The following is a 17,561-nucleotide window of genomic DNA, read 5'->3' as shown; positions in this document are numbered from 1 at the left end:
CGAACCCTTTCCCTTGAAATGCCATGCTTTTTCAATCAGAATATGTTGAAATTGATTTGGATTCATGCACTGTGTGACGCTGTCACATCATTTAAGCTAACTTGAGTGCCCGACTCTCCGACTCATCGACCACACACCAATGGCCAGATCGACCCCACAATAACTCTCGCAGTCAACGATGGCATTGGCCGAGGACATCAGAGTCCGAGTTGATCCCAACCACTCGCCCGCACACGTAAGGATGTTAATGTATCCACGTCTCTCCGGTCGACCGCAACCTTCCACGCGATCCAAGCGTGGGAGGCAACACCCATCACACAGAGAGAGAGAGAGAGAGAGAGGACAAGAGAGCGTGCGGATCACAGCGGCCGACACGCGGCGTCACCTGAGCGAAGCCTTCCGAGAAGTGCAAAGAATTTCCACTCGTTGGCTTCTCAGCCACGATTGCACCCGGTTGTTTTACGTGGGCCCCACCTATACGCCAATGACAAGAGAGGTGAAGGGAAGGGTATTCATCGGCCAAATCTCTGCACTATTCGGCCCAATCCCCGCCTCTCTCTCTCTCTCTCTCTCTCTCCTGGTGTTGCCGAGCGGATCATGTTTTCCCGCACTTGTTCGTTTGTTACCCGCTACCTCAGAAGGTCATTCGATGCGGACCCCAGTGATCAACCAACAACAAGAGAGGTGCACAAGGGATGCGCCAATCCTCTCTCTCGCTCTCTCTCGCTGTTGTTGAGCCGATCGATCATGTTGTTGGTTTTATAATGGAGATGTGGATACGATGGTATTGACGATGTGAGTTACGATCCCCCCAAGTCCTCCTCGGTCGGGCCGCTATTCTTCTTCCTGGATCTCGGAATCAGATTGCAGACCCCAACATTTCGATCCTAAGAGAGGAGCAGGAGAGGAGAGAGAGAGAGAGAGAGAGAGAGAGAGAGAGAGAGAGGGATGGGGTTGTGCGTCTCGAGGCCGGACAGGTGCGTGGGAGGGCGGCGGAGCTCGCCGGGAGGGACGCGGCGGCGGCGGAGGAGGGCGACCAAGTGGCGAGCGGTGACGCGGAAGGTGATGGAGAGGATCGAAGAGGCCCAGGGGTTGGACGGGGCCGATCCCATGTCTTACAGCAACCCCGCGTTCCAAGGTTATGGCTTGATTCTGTTTCTGTTTTTTATTTTTTGGGGCTTGATGCGGTTGCTTTTGGCGAAAAAGATCGGTTTTCTTGATCTGTGCATCGTTTCCTGATGTGCATTGTGCCCGGCCGGTTTTGCTTTCCAAGTTCCGATTTTGGCCCCCTGGTTCGAGGTTTCGACTGATAATTTTAAGGCCCTTAGAAGATCATGGTAAAGGGAAAGCAAACGTTTACCTCCAGTTCTTAATGGTATCAATCTATCTTAACAGAACTAATATCTTGATCAAATCGAGATGTTAGCCAGAAGAAGCTTATAGTTTATACTGCTGCAATCGTACGCAATTTGACGGAATATTGCTGACTCAGATTCTGCATTTGAAATACACAGTTTATAGCAAAAAATTTCTTTTTTGAGTGAATTCTCAAGGCTTGAAATATTTATCATCGTCCTCCTTCTTGGACGTGTCTCATACTGATTTTATCTATTTTGCAAATTGTTTGCAATGATTGGAATTATTCCTTTGAGCAATCTTTTTCTATTACTCCTAACTGTTTGGCATTGCTTAAATTGAAGTTATGGTGTCAGCCACGACCGTCGAAGAAGCATGGTTTGACACTTTCTCTGCTATAGAATCAGATGAGGAGGATTTCCATAGTGTTCAAGATGGTATGTTGCACGTATCATATTGGTACTCGATCATGGACTCTTGGTGATGATTTTTCATTTTAATTGATTTGATGAAATTAGGATGGTCATCGTTGATGCTGTCTGCGATTTTCTTTGAGCTAATTCCAGCTTCCTTGGTACTGATATGCATTGTAAATTTCTCTGTAAATGGTTGTGAAGGTGAATTCACAATGAGCCCTACATCCTATAGAGATGACAACCTTGGAGCGAACGACCCAAATGCTTTCACCAGCAATTCTATTGATGGAAAGCAGAAGGGACTAAAATTAGGGGAGCAGTTGTCAATGAACTTGGAGAATACTGCGAAAGCCTTTGTAAGTCATGAGGATGTGTCAGTCATTTCTGTGGATGAGAATGCTGGTCACAGTGATAGGGGAATTTTGAACAATTGTGGTATCCTTCCAAACAACTGTTTGCCTTGCCTTGTTGTTGCAACGTCCACAATTGAAAAGAGAAAAGCCCTAAGCACCAGTCCACCAAACTCGGCCAAAAAGGCTTCTTTGAAGCTTTCCTTCAAGCGGAAGTCAGGGGAAGCACATGCTACATCAACACTATGTTAGTAACTACCCTTTTTTATCTGGATACGGGTTTTTCCATATAATGATACCAAACTCCTCCGACTTTCGGCTTCATATGATGCTGGTTTTTGTGTGGGACAAGCTTGTTATGTTTTTTTTTTCTGAAACTAATAAGCAATTGTCATCAATCAATTGTTGATCCCCACTCTTTGCCTTCATATATCTTCTCAAGTGTCATTATTTAATTTTCTGATGTAGGTCTCCCAAGTTATAACATTGCCTCTTCGGATTTCTGTTTAATATTACTTATTCTAACTCTTGTCTAATAGATTAGTATTGTATTTATACCTTAGTGTTGAGGGGTACCTCTGGCTATCTGAGAATATTTCTTAGTCATAACTTGACCACCAGTAGATTGTTCTTTGGCTTTTCTACATTGTTTTGTTTCTGATTTATTGCAAGAGAATCTTGGACACAATTTTGGTTGAACTATGTTATTCTGAAGATTCTTCACCGATGCCATTTCGCTTTTTTCAGTTTCTTTACAATTTGAAGAGCATATCCAGCATAAGAGATCATGAAAATCTTTTGAGGATTTCTATCTGTGATCATGTAACTTACTGATTTTTTGTCTTTGCTTCGCATTAAGTTTCTACAAAGGCCTTTCTCGAAAAGCCACTAGCAGGATCTCAAGTCCAATTCTGCTTGCTGGAAAAGAAAATGCTTGATAGCTGGTCGTTCATTGAACCCAATACATTCAGAGTGCGGGGAGAACATTACCTTAGGCAGGTGTTGTCCAATTATTTTAATTTTTAGCTTCTATACAATTTAGCATGCATACTTTAACTTGGAGTTGGAGATGATCTACATGTGACTGAAATTTTACATTAGTTTGTGTCTGATTCCAGGGATAAGAAGAAAGAGTTTGCTCCAAATTATGCAGCATACTGTCCTTTTGGTGTTGATGTCTACCTGTCTCAGCAGAAAATTAATCACATTGCTCGATTTGTGGAACTTCCCATCTTCAATCCATCTGGCAAGTTCCCACCTATTCTTGTGGTTAACATTCAGGTATAATCCCGAGTGACTCTGACTGAAGTTATATATATTTCATGAATTCTATTTCCAGGATGTTTGTTCTTTATGATGTTCTAAAATAAAACTTTACTAAGTTCAGTTTTCTATTCATGCTAGTTAGTAGTTCAAATGAAACACTGCCTCGAGTTGTGGTTTTCTTTGTCTTTAAAAATAAATTCAAATTTATCGAAGGCATCCTAAGATATCTGGACAGACTTTATCTGCTTATTAAGATGGATTAGGTTTACTTTCGTTGTGGGAATAATAGAGTTTCTGAATTCCTTTCTTTCGTGCATGACATGCTGTGGCTGGCATATCAAGGGGCTATGTGACCGAACAATTTGTTAATTGTTTTGCACTTTTTGTTTCTATATGAGACATTATTGTCATGATTTACATGCTTATTTCTTATTACTTCTTTGGGATGTTTTTCCTACCCAGATGAAGTTGATTATTATTCGTCTTATATAAATCTTGAAGACAATCATATGGATAGTGATAATAGCTATTCTTTTCTTGGCATCCAAATCTACATCATCAATATTCAATAATTACAAGGATAAAAAATCTTGACTGAATCAGTCAAGGGCAACACTATTCTCCTTATTATTGAAAAGAGCCATAAAATTTAGTATTAACACATTTGCCAACAAGCAGAAATACCAAGAACATACCTTGAGTACTTTGAAAATATTAAATATATGGAGATCTGTATGATAGAAGAAATTTCACAAATATAATTTTCAGAAAGAGCAAATAGTAAATAGCAATCAGTGCTTAGTTGTCTAGCACCCATCTATGTTATTATGGGCTTCAAAACGACGACAACAACAAGACCGTAAATCCCAACTATTTAGGGAATCGACTATATAGATTCTTTGCCGCCATTGAGATCTATAAGAAGCCATATATTTAGTTAAGTCTAGAGGATTTAAATCTTTATTTATAGTTTGCATTGAAGTTTTTTAGGTCTTCCTCTACCTCTCCCACTAATATTAATCGTTTCATCTCTTCTAAATATCATATCCGGAGGTCTCCTAAGCATATGTCACATCATCTTATATAATTCTCTCTCATGTTATCCATTCTCATCTTATGCATATATATGGGCTTCAAAAGGATATAGCAAGAAAAAAAGGATATATTGACGTGTTGTTGCAACATGTAAGGAAAACAAAAAGAAGAAAAAGGATATAGTGACATGTTAATGCAACAGCTAGGAGATCAGCATTGTCAGCTGGCAGCTGGTCATTCATCCTGATATGCTGACTAACACAAAGGATACATAAGGTCTCCTTGAGTTGAAACTTGTATGTCATTTTATAAATTTGTGAAGCCAGGTTTAGATATTGAGCCAAATGGTCCACAATGGTTTCTAGAAATATAATCTTTCTCAAGTTAGCTTGAACATATAAGCATTGTACATGTTCTTGCTACCAGAATGATATTCAAAAAAGAAAAAGCATTTCACACAATGAATCCAGGATCCAGTAAAATATCGATCTAAATTGATGTTTTGAAGAATTTTCCTTATTATTTATATTATTTCAGTAGCTTTTTAAGTTTTAGGCTGTCTCCTGATCTGCCAGATTTGTCATGTCTATTACAGATTCCACTCTATCCTGCTACCATATTTCAGAGTGAAACCGATGGTGAAGGAATAAGTTTTGTGTTATATTTTAGGCTCTCTGAAGGCTATTCTAAGGAACTTCCATCGCATTTCTTGGAGAATATTCGAGTGAGATAAATTCTGCTCATCATGTTGCATTTTTGTCCATCTAATAAACCGTATGCTTTTCCAACTTCAAAGGCTTTATACATCTTAACAATGATGTAATGTGCCCTGTTGTTTTACATCAGCCAATTATTTCATCTTTAATGCTCGACCCTGTAGCTTAAACTCAGTATGTTCAATAAATTTTATCGATACAGCAATGTAATTGATTTTCTTTGTGCTTTTTTAAGTACCAAAATTGAAAGGTTTTCAAAGTTGAGGTGCTTCAAATGCACAAATTATAGTTTTTGGTACATGTGATGTCGTATGAGTGGTCAAATTGGATTTGGACTAATTTCCTTGCCCTTGTTGTGCCTTGTCATAACATTGTGGATAACCTGAGTAGTCCACTAGTCTCATACAGATCACATCACTAGTATATTTTGATCATGTTTTCGTAGAGAAGACCTAAGTGACTATTTTTTTAATACGAAAATTGAAAGGGTTGTTCAAATTTGTTATGCGACATCCACCTCAATCTATCACAAAGATTGCATTACTAAGCCTTGATTCAATAAATTTTTTTTTGGAATCTGCTTCGCAAATCACTATTCTGTATGGTTAACTGACAGTACACCATGTACCAACTTTCAGCCCTTTTCAATTCTTGGAGGACCTGTGAAGTTGCAAAATAATCATCAAAATTTAATCTCATTCCTGCCCGCTAGGAAGTGGTTTTTCGATTAGCATTTTGATGATTATTCTGAGGACTTTTTGTTGAGCTCCCAGCCCTTGTGTCTTGTTGACCTTCTATAGATTTAGAACCACCCATCTACTGTAGAAAATGACAAGATTGCAAACCTGTTCCCACATAAGACCATTGACTTCTTCTAAAACCTGTGTAAGTGAAGAGGTATTGTTGGATTTATATTTCTCTACTTCTAATCTCTCTTATATTGTTTAATATTTCATGTTCTTCTCTACTGCTATACATAAATCTGATCTTATTATTCATTTCTATGGCCCGCTATGCCATCCATCTTATGTCAATTTGGTATACCAAGACAGACAGGCAGGCCGGCTGCTGCACAATAGTATGCAGGCATCAGCAGTCTATCTTGCATTGTTGATTACCTTGCGCTTCTAATTTGTATTTCTTCAAAAATGTGCTGCTTTTGTCAGTAGGAAATATAGATATGCTGGTTTTCTTTATGCTCAATTGTTCATATATTTCTATCTTGATACTTGGTAGAGGTTAATCGATGATGAGGTAGAAAGGGTCAAAGGTTTTGCTATGGATACATCAGTTCCCTTCAGAGAAAGGTTAAAAATACTTGGTCGTGTAGCAAATTTGGAGGATCTTCCTCTAAACGCTGCTGAGAGGAAGCTTATGCATGCCTACAATGAGAAGCCAGTTCTGTCCCGTCCTCAGCATGATTTCTACTTGGTAAGTTCATCCCTCTTTGTACATTAAAGCAAAATCATATCATTTTCAGATCCACAAAATACTTAGTGATTATGCAATTATTCTTACTATATACTTTTTAATATAAAATTGATCCTTTTCATCTTTAGCTTCATAGGTCTGTGTTGTGAGATCAACCTCTCTGCCTGCATGTAAATTCATGCCTCCATTGTTTCAATTTCCTCCTACATATTAAAGCTACATTCAATTTCTGATCAGATATTGAAGACACAAATATTAGTGAAATATTATATGCTTCCAAGTAACTACTTATGTGCTATCAAAATCACAATAGTTAAAGAGTGCGCATGAGGTATGGATTACCAGAAATTTAAAAAGCAATGCTTGCTCCATGCCCGCTAAACTGTGTTCAAGTTTGCTTGCTTTGAAAGTTCACTTACATACTGTCAATAAATATTCTTCCTAAAAGTCAGGATCAATTGCTTGCTGCAGTGATGCTTATTTCAGCACTCAAATGCATCATATGGTGAGCCTAATGTTGCCGCTATGATGCAACATTTGCAGGGTAAAAATTATTTCGAGATAGATTTGGACATGCACAGATTTAGTTACATCTCAAGGAAAGGATTTGAAGCATTCCTTGACAGGCTGAAGCTGTGTGTCTTGGATTTTGGCCTAACGATACAGGTAGCTCTTTTATGTTTAGTACAACTTGAATAAGAAACATACGATGGACTACTTCCTTTAAAATTTAGCATTTACGTGATTAAAAATTGGGAACACTGAAGTAAGTAATTTCTTTCTTGTACAGGGAAACAAGGCAGAAGAATTGCCAGAGAATATACTATGTTGTGTACGGTTAAATGGGATTGATTATACCAAATACCTTCAACTTGCAGCGCATTGACATCAAGTACAAAGGTTTCCAAACATCTCAAGTGATTGTTAATAGATCAACATTTTCAAATCAACATGCACCAGTGCAACTTAAGCAGCTGTTAATAAACATGGAAGAATGACTTGCTGAAGCAGCCGTGGATGGAATGAAGAAGACTTGTGCAAATTATCTGAAGAAGCCCTATTTTGACATGGGATTCATGTCAATAATTTTGATTGTTTGGTAGATTGTCAGGAATTTTGTTGTAAAAAATATCAATCGAAGCAATTGGCAGAACAGCAACTATTTATAGGCTGCATGTAAGAGAGTCATAAGGTGAGTCATATGAATGATTAGCCTTCTTAAGATGTCACCCAAGACATCATTGCTGTAGTATATTTGATGTGTCAATCCATGAAAGAAAAAGTGATTCTTTTTTATTTATTGGGCTGCTTCAGTTACTAAGTCTGTATTTAGATCACTCTTAGAAGTGTAGTCTAAATGCACTAACACAAAAACAGAAGAGCCCATCTGACGTTGTCATCCAAATTCTTAAGTCCTTATGGAGATGAGAGATGAGGGTGTAAATCTTGAGAATGAGAATTACAGAGATAAGGGTTATATTGTTATAACAGAGATTGCAGTGCTGAAATCAACTGAAGCTAAAAAACACCCAACTTTCAAAACAACAAAAAACATTTGATAATACACAAAACATTCGACTGGCACTCGAGCACCAAACAATAACATTCGACTGGCACTCGAGCACCAAACAATAATACACGATCTTGATCTCGTGGCATTTGGCACAAGGGAAGACACTGATCATACGATGCCACTAGTAGACGAAAGCGACGAATACCAAAGGTAAAAAAATAAAGATCAAAATGGAACATTTTGTGGGAATAAAACAAAAAAAAACCACTATAAAAAATAATGAAAACTGAGACTTTCGGGAAGAATTTGCCCTGGTAACATAACTAGAGAAGTTAAAGCAGCAAATGCAAAGAAGAAAAGATGCAAGTACAAATTGTGCTTTTGCATGTGAACTTTTAAAGGCGAATTATTTAATTATAAAAAAAAGATAAGCTATAATATTGCTCCTTTACCTAAGTGCTAAGGATTTGAATTAAAAATGATATCATCGCAAACAGAAAGGTAAAACTCTCTTGAAATTGCATTTCATGCTACAAGACAAAAAGATTCACCACACAACCATCAACAAGAACATTGCGCCCCTCCAATTCAAACACAACCAAAAGATCCCCTGGACAAATGATCAAGCAAAAAGAATAGTGAGAGATTGCATTAATACACTAATCTCACACAATATATTCCTTCAGGATTTTTCTTATTGATGAGCAGGGAAGGGTGGGGGGGGGGGGAGTTAATATTTCAGAACTCTGAAAAAATCAGATGGATTGCTACAACCGTGCATGGAAAGCCCCCAGGCATCATAAGTCAAAAAAGATTTATGGTTTTGCAACATCAAAAGATCAATAGCAGGAGTGCCGTCTACTCTGCAAGCCCACGCTGCTTGAAAACCTCGAGCATAGCCACACCAATCTTGGCTGGGGACTCGACCACCGTCACGCCAGCTTCTCTGAGGGTTTTGATCTTGTCTTGTGCAGTTCCCTTCCCACCTGACACAATTGCTGCAACATACCAAACGAAAATAGTGAACACACCAAGAAGTGCTTTCATGGTATATGTCACCTAAACAAAAGTTTTAGTTGTCTAATTAATAAATCCAAAAGTGAAATACATATATGTGACTAAACAAGTAATCAACAACAGTGAACATTAACATTAATGCTCAAGTGGAGTACTAACAGTGTGATATATCATGGAAGGTAAAAAAAAATCAGTGAGTCTTGGTATAACAGAATGAAGTACCTTTATGATGATCTATCCAATTGTAAATTGACTAGAACTAGCAGTTGCATCTCTGCAGCAGGCCATGGTGAACTAGACATGATCATCATTGGAACTCACAGACAAGCACAGGAACATGTTTAAAGCAAACCTCAAAATCAACTAGGCTCCAAAAGATTTGATAAACCAAATTCCAAATTGTGCATTAATGCGACTTACCTTGTAATAAAGTGATTACATTAGTTAATACCTCTAAAACAAAGACCAAATTCTAGCCAGATTTACATTAGTTAATCAAGTGACTTACCTTGTAATAACAAGGTCAGTGAGCAAGCATAAATTTTCTTTGTTGGTAACAGTTATGCTCAGAAAACAAAAAATCCCTCAAAGATGCTTGACCTTGGAAGAGTCCAGGACAAGGGATCTTCACCACAAGGAGAAACACTCATTTCAGAGGTTGAAAGAAACCAGAAAGACTATACTTGACTTTAGATGAGACCAAGAAAAGGGGAAAGAGAAGTATACCAAAGGGAGAAATAATGCTTATCTCAGATATCAAAATAAGCCAAAAAGACTACACTCGACTTTGGAAGAGTCCAGGACAAGAGGAAACAGACCTAAGGCCACAAATGAACATCACGTAGAGGCATTAACAACAACAACAACAAGCCATAATGTCCCAACTATCTGGGATCTGCTACATGATCCTCTTGCTACCATTGAGCAGATGATAGAATACAAACCCAAAAAGATATCCAAATGCTAGTGATTCAAATAAAGCAGACTAAAGTTAAACATGCATTCTCCAATTTATAGCTGATGAGACATTCCTGTACCATGTCTAAATCAATGAATTCAAAATTGTCCACTATTTCAATCATAAGTTGACTACTAAAAGCAAGTGGGCTTTTCAACTACTACACATATTTCTCAACTTGCTTAAGTATCCTGATTTTGCTACAGCCATCTGAGCTCTAGACAAAGGGTTGCCACAAACAATTCCAGCATAAATAACAACAAATAATAGGCATAAATGCAATTACAACAATAGGATGCATTTTTTTATACATGCAAGCTGTTAAAATTTAAGATTAGTGCTATTTGTTTGAATAATCCAGGAAAACTTAATGTAATTTAGATGCACATGTAAACCCCTAATCTCTATGATTCTCTAGAGAAATTTGTTTCTCTAAAGCAAAATATAGGTAGCTCATTTATATAAAAATTTAAAAAATTCTCAATGTCGCTGCTCTATAAAATGAGTCATTCCTGAATTTGCACAATATATCGTGCTTTTATGTTGGTATATAGGTTTCAAATCTCATTGTCATGAAAAAGTTGAAGTATCGTGCCCATGCTGATCATATTTCTAAATACAACAAGTGGTCATGCATCGGCAAATGTGTTGGCATTTTTCACATGATCAGCATGTAAACTCATGGAGTATATAACTTGACCTAGAATATATTTTACATACCTCCAGCATGACCCATGCGGCGACCTGGTGGTGCAGTAAGTCCAGCTATAAATGCAACAATTGGCTTCTCAGTTCCACTTTCCTGTTTAATATAGGAAATTTGAGAAAATTAAATACATATATTCCAAAATGGAGAAAATATACAACTAAAATAATCAAAGAAACCACAGGCATTGTTATATGTCGACGATTATATTAATCTATGTGCATGGTTTAGGGAGCGTCAATGTAAGAATCATTATGCCAATCAAGAAAATCGGCTGATTTGAATCTTGATCACCTAATGTGACATAAGATGCACCCCCTTTTTTTTTTGCAACTAAACATGGATATTTATGAATTAGGTTCAGTATAAAGTGTACATTCACGCTCGACCTGCGAACATTTGTCCTACTACATCTGTGTGCCTGTGGTTCTTAAAACATTTCATCAAGAGAACTAACCTCATATCACATTATCTTGTTTGAGATATTTTCATTTTGTGAAAATCAAATTTCCCATGGAAGGCTATTCATCTTTTAAAAATGGCTATCCAAATATCAAAGTCATTTAACATCAAACTTCACTATAACACTAGGATACAGACAGGCAACCAAGAGCCTGTTCAATTACATCATCCCTGGAGCTAGTGGTAGATCCTGTATCTATCAGATCTAAGAATTTCATCAAATTAAGTTGCTCGACAGCAGCCTACCATCAGAGATACACCTAATAATGTTTGAAAAGCTGTAATGAGAGTTCTAACCAGCACAATTACATGCAAAAAACCATTCATTTTCACCATCTCAAATAAGACTGCACATCAGCATAAATTAGCGGCTACATGTCCAGTTTCACTGGTAATGGAAATTGTTTTCCCGTGTACCCCTGATAAATGATTATTAGTCATCTTTTAGCTTTTGCTTGCAGTTTTACTTTAATTAAAGGCATGATGATGTAGAAACTTCCCAGCCTTTGTACTATTGCAGGAGTACAAAATTGTCAAGTATTTATTTCCAAATTGCCAGTGACTTATCATTTTGGTTTCTCAATTTAATACATGAGCACACTTGTCCATCAAGCAGATTTTGGATATTTTCATTTATCATTCTCTAGAAGCATTTTGATACTGTTGCAAAGTGTTTCATGAAACACTTCCACTTATAGATAATCATGAGAACTGCAGGACCTTAGAGATAAATGAGTCACAATTCTATGTATAAGGATCTTTTTATAGGAAGTATTAATGTATCAAAAAGCAATATCTCAATTTCGACATGAGAAAAAAAAGATCCTTATAGAAAAGATAAAGAAAAATTTGCATGAGACTTTAAATAAGAAGCCATCCTAATGGATACTATAAGTTATGATATAAAGAAAATGTACTAATCATATTACGATAAGTTTATGAAAGATATTATATAGGACTTTGGTCAAATAACAAGTTTATATAGCACTTTATACATAAAAATGTGGTAAAATTTTCACACATTAGTCAATGAAGAAAAATAATATGTAAATACTCAAAGATGTGTCATGCAAATTATTGAATGAGATAAAAATTTCACATACAAGTATCAAAGCAGCAGCATCCTCTTCTGCAGTTCCTCCAATCTCTCCTATAAGGATAATACCTGGAATGCAATAGCAGGTAAACATCAATGGAAAAAATAGCCAACTATATCATACAGACACAAGTTCATCAACATTGAAGCCAAGTACTGGATGCATCATTTAAAAGAAGCTTAGTAACAAAGTTATCTGAATACACTAACTTGCTAAAAAATTTTATGGTTTTTTTTTTTTAAATTTATCAACAGACATACCATACATACTAGAGGTAGTGCTAATGTCAAAAACTATAAGTCTCTATCACTTGTAACAGATTTAGATAATTATAAGATTCATTGGCAATGAACTGGTCTGTCTAAATTTTATCAACAATATAGTGAACTGACAAAATAGTAGGAACAATAATCCATCTCAAGTCTTACTAAACAAAAAGGGATAGTTTTGGTCATTATTTATACATATATCTGTAAACCGACCACTAGTTTTCAGCCAATTTCTGTTAATAGAATCAACAAGGTTATGGTATAGTTACTTATTGAATGTGCCATCCAGTTTCATCAGTTGGAACCGGGTGTATCTGTAAACAAAAATAATTATCCATCTCAAGTCTTACTAAACAAAAGGGGACAGGGACAGTTTTGGCCATGGTTTAGACATATATCTGCAAAGAGAGGGCTAATTACAGAGGATCCCCTGTAATTAGACCTCCTTAGCATCCTGATCCCTAGACATAAAAAAATTACATTAAAATTCTTGTTACTATGAATGTGAAACATCTAACCCCATTTACTCTAACGCCATCGATTTTACTGACAGAAAATACAACACGTGCATGAATGACACAAAAACGATGGACAAAAAAATAATTTCAATGATAGTGGCGGACAATAGCGCTGTGGGTGGCTATTGTGATGGTGGTCGACGACAACGACGTGATGGTCAACCTTGCCAATGTCGATCCGAACATCAACGATGAGGAGGAAGAGGAGGCAGAGCGGTGAGGCATCTGCGTCGATGCCAAAGGAGGAAGAGGAGAGAGGTGAGGCATTTGCATTGGCGCCGCATCACTCGACCTTCTCTTCCTCCTCTGACGTTGCTATGCATCTGCGTCAGCGTTGGAGGAGGAAGGTGAGGTAGATGAGGCATCTATGTGGCTGCGACAAGGAGGGCGGAGGAAGAGGAGGCAGGTGAGGCAGAGCAGTGTGGCACTAATGCAGATGCCTCACCTGCTCCTCTTCCTTCTCCAGCGCCAACACAAATGTAAAGCGGTGTGATGCTGACATAGATGCCTCACCTGCCTCCTCTTTCTCCTTCGGCGTCGATATAGATGCAGAGCAACGCCGACGCAAATGCCTTATTGCTCCTCTTCCTCGTCATCGATGTTCGAATCGACATCGCCAAGGTTGATCACCATGTCATTGTTGACAACCACCACCACAATAACCACCCACGATGCCATCATCCGCCACCACCATTGAAATTACCTTTTTGTCCATCGTTTTCGTGTCATTTAGGCACGTGCTGTCTCTTTTGTTAGTAAAGCCGACGACCTTAGGATAAATAGGGTTAAATATTTTGCTTTTATAACTATATAGATTTCAATGTAAATTTTTTAAGTCTACAGGTCGGGATGTAATTAGCCCTTAAAAAAACCACTAGTTTTCACCCAATTTCTGTTAATAGAATCAATAAGCTTATGGTATATTTACTTTATTGAATGTGCCATCCAGTTTCATCGGTTGGAACTGGGTGTACAGGGCAGCAAATTTACTGCTCTTTTTAGTATCACTTTCTTTTTCATAGTTGTCTTCTTTTCTTTCTCTCCTGTTACACATTCTCTCTCTCTCTCTCATGTGTTATTTCTCTTCTTTTCCAACTCTTTTGCCTCCTCCCCACTATGTCACTTCTTCCTCATTATCACCATAAAGGTTCTCGCTAGCCCCCTCGTCTCTCTCTCCCCCACCTTCTCTCCCTCGTTCTCTCTGGTTTGAATGGTACCAACTACCGACAATACTAGTACCTTACTGGTCCAGTAGTCAGCGGGTATCAACAACAGACAGATTTTAAACCTAGGTTTTGGGAGTCCAAGAAAAAAGATGGTCTGATTAACAACTTACCTACAGTTAGAAGATCAAAAATACTGTAACATTCTTAAAGATGAAAAGTCAACACCCAAATTTTCCAGCATCACATCATTTATGCTATACACAATTATACCTAAGCAGCTTACCTTCAGTCTGAGGATCATCAAGGAACTTTGTTATGCAGTCAACAAAGTTTGTCCCATTAAAGGGGTCTCCACCAATACCGACACAGGTGGACTGTCCAAGACCAACGTTAGTTGTCTGGAAGACCTGAAATCAGAAAACAAAATTACTGATGCATAGAAGTTCCCTCAATGGTAAACATATCCTGACAAAATAAAACCATACCGCCTCATAGGTTAAGGTACCAGATCGAGATACAATCCCTACACGTCCTGGCTTGTGAATATATCCAGGCATTATTCCAATCTTACACTCTCCAGGTTTAATAATGCCTGGACAATTTGGTCCAATTAACCGAGTTTTAGATTGCTTGTTTAAAGCAGCTTTGACTCGTACCTGACATTCAAATATCACATTATAGGCCACTTATAATACACGGAAATAAGTATTTACTTTTGTGATAAAATAACTAGAGACTGGGTCATTGAAGTTACAAATATGACCAAAACACATAAAATTTTTGCAGTAAACCCCTTTAAGCAAATTTGCAGTTCACTATAGTAAGGAAACTAAGTCGAGAGCATCTAACAATATAATCAGAGTACAAGAAATTATCTACATATATAAACATCAAAAGCGAAAAAATAATTATCCTTAAGCAGAAAAGCCAGCTCCAAGTGCATACATCCTTACACATCATGTGAACAAGCAATGATATTGGTATCAGCATTAGTAGCAGAGTAATACATCAGGCTTAGCAAAACACTAAGACTCTGTGACTTGAAAAACTGAAAAGAAAAATACTGAGTTTGAAAACATAAAGAGCTGATATGTGCATCAGCATTTGTAGCAGTGTAACACATCAAGCTTAGCAAAATACTAAGATTCCATGACTTGAAAAACTGAAAGGAAAAAAATCCTAAGTTTGAAAAAAAAAAGAGCCATGTAAGCCATAATCAATGAGGTCAAGAGGCTTGTAGCTTGAAAGATTGACATCAGAATTGACTAGGGACAATATGATCAAGATCATTAATGCTAGTCAGATAAGACCAATGAGATCAAGATCATATGCAGAAAAAAGTTAATAAAGATTACATAGGCAACAAAATATTTTAAAAATGTAACATAATTTATAACAGAATGATATATATATATATATATATATATATATATAAAACCTTTATGTATCATAAAATATTTAATATTTAAAAACCAAATTATGGGTCAATTTTCCAATTCTGATTCAGCTTGTGCACAAAATTCAATCTTATTTTTTTCCTAGCAAATTCTCTTTGGTGAAGTAAACAAATGATGAGAAAACTCTAATGAAACATTTTGCCATTTTATCGAGAAATTGAAATGGAAAGAAGCATCTAGATATGCACTATTCCATGACTATCAACAAATATTAAAACAATGAAAGATAGGTGTGTTTATTATCTCTTATCAAACCGGTTGAAATAAAAAGCTGCCAGAAGGCTCCATTATCTTCACAATCTCTGAATCTCAAAGACACATTGCACGAACCTTAAATCAGAACAATCAACTTATAGTCTTAAACTTTATCCGTCTGTGTACACAAAATCAGTGGCTAAATTTCTAGATTTGGCTTACTGTGCTTGTTTATTCTTCCATCTTCTAACTTCTAGATGTTTTGTATTTTCTGCTTCAACAGTATAGATAACCAAAAAAACGGTTGAATGAAAGAGACTGTCCCCAACTTGCAGTAGCTATTACTAATCTTTGCTTCACCTAACATAAGACTAATTAAACATGAAAAAACATGAATATGAAACCAATTTAAATAAGAAAGCTAGAATTTTTTTTTACCATGTCATGTTGCGGAATTCCTTCAGTAATGCAGACAACAAGATCCAACTCCGCCTCCATAGCCTCCATAATTGCAGCAGCAGCAAAAGGCGGGGGAACATAAATAACTGATGCATTTGCTTTTGTCTCAGCCTTGGCTTCCGCTACGGTATTGAAAACTGGAAGACCAAGGTGTTCAGTTCCACCTTTCTTAGGTGTCACTCCACCTACCTACAAAGATCAAACAATAACATTTGATAGGGTGTTTAGTAAGTTCGATATCCTTAGTCGTACAGAAACAAGCAAACGAATACTTTAACCGCAGCAATATGCCCTGAACCTCACGAAGGCAGTCGGAAAATCCAAAATACAAGCAGAAAGATCAATAGAAATACCATCTAATTCAGTGCCCGTAACATATACCTGGAAGATAAAACTTCGGCCAAAAACAGATCTATAGAAAGAGAACAATATATAGATCAATAAATCGTATCCGATCAGCCGAACCATCAAGGGAAGAAGATCCAGAAAAATAACGATCTGTACCGAGACCCTCACGAGAGATTCCCTGAACGGGAAAGAGATTGATGGAGAGTGCTCACCATCTTGGTGCCGTACTCGATGGCCTGCTCGGTGTGGAAGGTGCCGTTCTTTCCGGTGATCCCTTGGCATATGACGCGGGTGTTCTTGTCCACGAAGACGGCCGGGGGCGGCGGCGGCGCAGCGGCGAAGTGGCGACTAGGGGATGAGAGAGTGGAAGATGAGGCGGCGGATGGATTCGGCCTGGAGAAGATCTTGGACGCTAGGGTTCCGATCAGCCTCGAGGCTTGGCGATTCATGGCTGATCTCTTCCTGTTCTCCTACCTTTTCCCTTTCTCTCTTGCAGTCGAGGTTTTCCTCCGTTGCTTCTTTCCTGGTATTCGGGAACAAAGAAAAGGAAACAAACAGGAAAGCGGAGCGGACCGGACCGGACGGCATGCGGCGAAATCGGCCGAACCGGATACAATTTGAAATCCAACCGGACCAGATAGGAACGGAACGAACCGCTGGCACCAACCGACCTGTTTCGATTTGATTCGATAGTCTCGTCAAAACATGACTTCGATAGTCTCATCAAAAAATGATAATAAATAATATGCAAAATTAATATAAAGATAAATGTTACAACGGATATAAATCAGTTTAATATTGGTAGAAGAATTTAGAAATAATTATA

General features: G+C 37.7%; 2 protein-coding genes across 4 annotated transcripts; one reads left to right on the top strand and one right to left on the bottom strand.

Moving 5' to 3' along the window:
• Positions 1-670: 670 nt before the first annotated feature.
• LOC135605777 (uncharacterized) lies at positions 671-7,870 on the top strand. 3 transcript variants are annotated; one of them, XM_065096237.1, is made up of 9 exons: positions 681-1,138; positions 1,713-1,793; positions 1,974-2,369; positions 2,982-3,117; positions 3,241-3,403; positions 5,019-5,147; positions 6,376-6,570; positions 7,114-7,236; positions 7,361-7,870. In XM_065096237.1, exons 1-9 carry the CDS (start codon positions 949-951, stop codon positions 7,454-7,456), a joined length of 1,509 nt encoding a protein of 502 aa, XP_064952309.1. In that variant the 5' UTR covers positions 681-948; the 3' UTR covers positions 7,457-7,870. The 3 variants fall into 3 exon arrangements, with proteins under 3 accessions (XP_064952310.1, XP_064952309.1, XP_064952308.1); XM_065096236.1 differs by having other exon boundaries at positions 1,701-1,793; XM_065096238.1 differs by lacking the exon at positions 7,361-7,870 and having other exon boundaries at positions 671-1,138; positions 1,701-1,793; positions 7,042-7,180.
• An 832-nt stretch (positions 7,871-8,702) lies between these two features.
• Positions 8,703-17,268, bottom strand: LOC135605778 (succinate--CoA ligase [ADP-forming] subunit alpha, mitochondrial). The gene is made up of 7 exons (XM_065096240.1): positions 16,948-17,268; positions 16,367-16,576; positions 14,762-14,932; positions 14,560-14,683; positions 12,330-12,391; positions 10,779-10,860; positions 8,703-9,081 (listed from the first exon to the last, which is right to left on the bottom strand). Exons 1-7 carry the CDS (start codon positions 17,182-17,184, stop codon positions 8,942-8,944), a joined length of 1,026 nt encoding a protein of 341 aa, XP_064952312.1. The 5' UTR covers positions 17,185-17,268; the 3' UTR covers positions 8,703-8,941.
• Between the last annotated feature and the right edge of the window lie 293 nt (positions 17,269-17,561).

Source organism: Musa acuminata, chromosome BXJ2-2 (assembly GCF_036884655.1).
Source record: "Musa acuminata AAA Group cultivar baxijiao chromosome BXJ2-2, Cavendish_Baxijiao_AAA, whole genome shotgun sequence".
Taxonomy (NCBI): Eukaryota; Viridiplantae; Streptophyta; class Magnoliopsida; order Zingiberales; family Musaceae; genus Musa; species Musa acuminata.
This window is presented reverse-complemented; position numbering and strand designations above follow the sequence as displayed.

What these genes read in the sequence shown, in the direction of transcription:
- LOC135605777 (XM_065096236.1), top strand. Translation starts at nt 949, where the DNA reads ATGGGGTTGTGCGTCTCGAGGCCGGACAGGTGCGTGGGAGGGCGGCGG. An exon ending in CAGCAACCCCGCGTTCCAAG is followed by an intron (nt 1,139 to 1,700) that starts GTTATGGCTTGA and finishes CTTAAATTGAAG; the next exon opens with TTATGGTGTCAGCCACGACC. An exon ending in CGGGGAGAACATTACCTTAG is followed by an intron (nt 3,118 to 3,240) that starts GCAGGTGTTGTC and finishes GTCTGATTCCAG; the next exon opens with GGATAAGAAGAAAGAGTTTG.
- LOC135605778 (XM_065096240.1), bottom strand. Translation starts at nt 17,184, where the DNA reads ATGAATCGCCAAGCCTCGAGGCTGATCGGAACCCTAGCGTCCAAGATC. An exon ending in TGATGATCCTCAGACTGAAG is followed by an intron (nt 12,392 to 14,559) that starts GTAAGCTGCTTA and finishes ATTGCATTCCAG; the next exon opens with GTATTATCCTTATAGGAGAG. An exon ending in ATGCTGCTGCTTTGATACTT is followed by an intron (nt 10,861 to 12,329) that starts GTATGTGAAATT and finishes TATATTAAACAG; the next exon opens with GAAAGTGGAACTGAGAAGCC.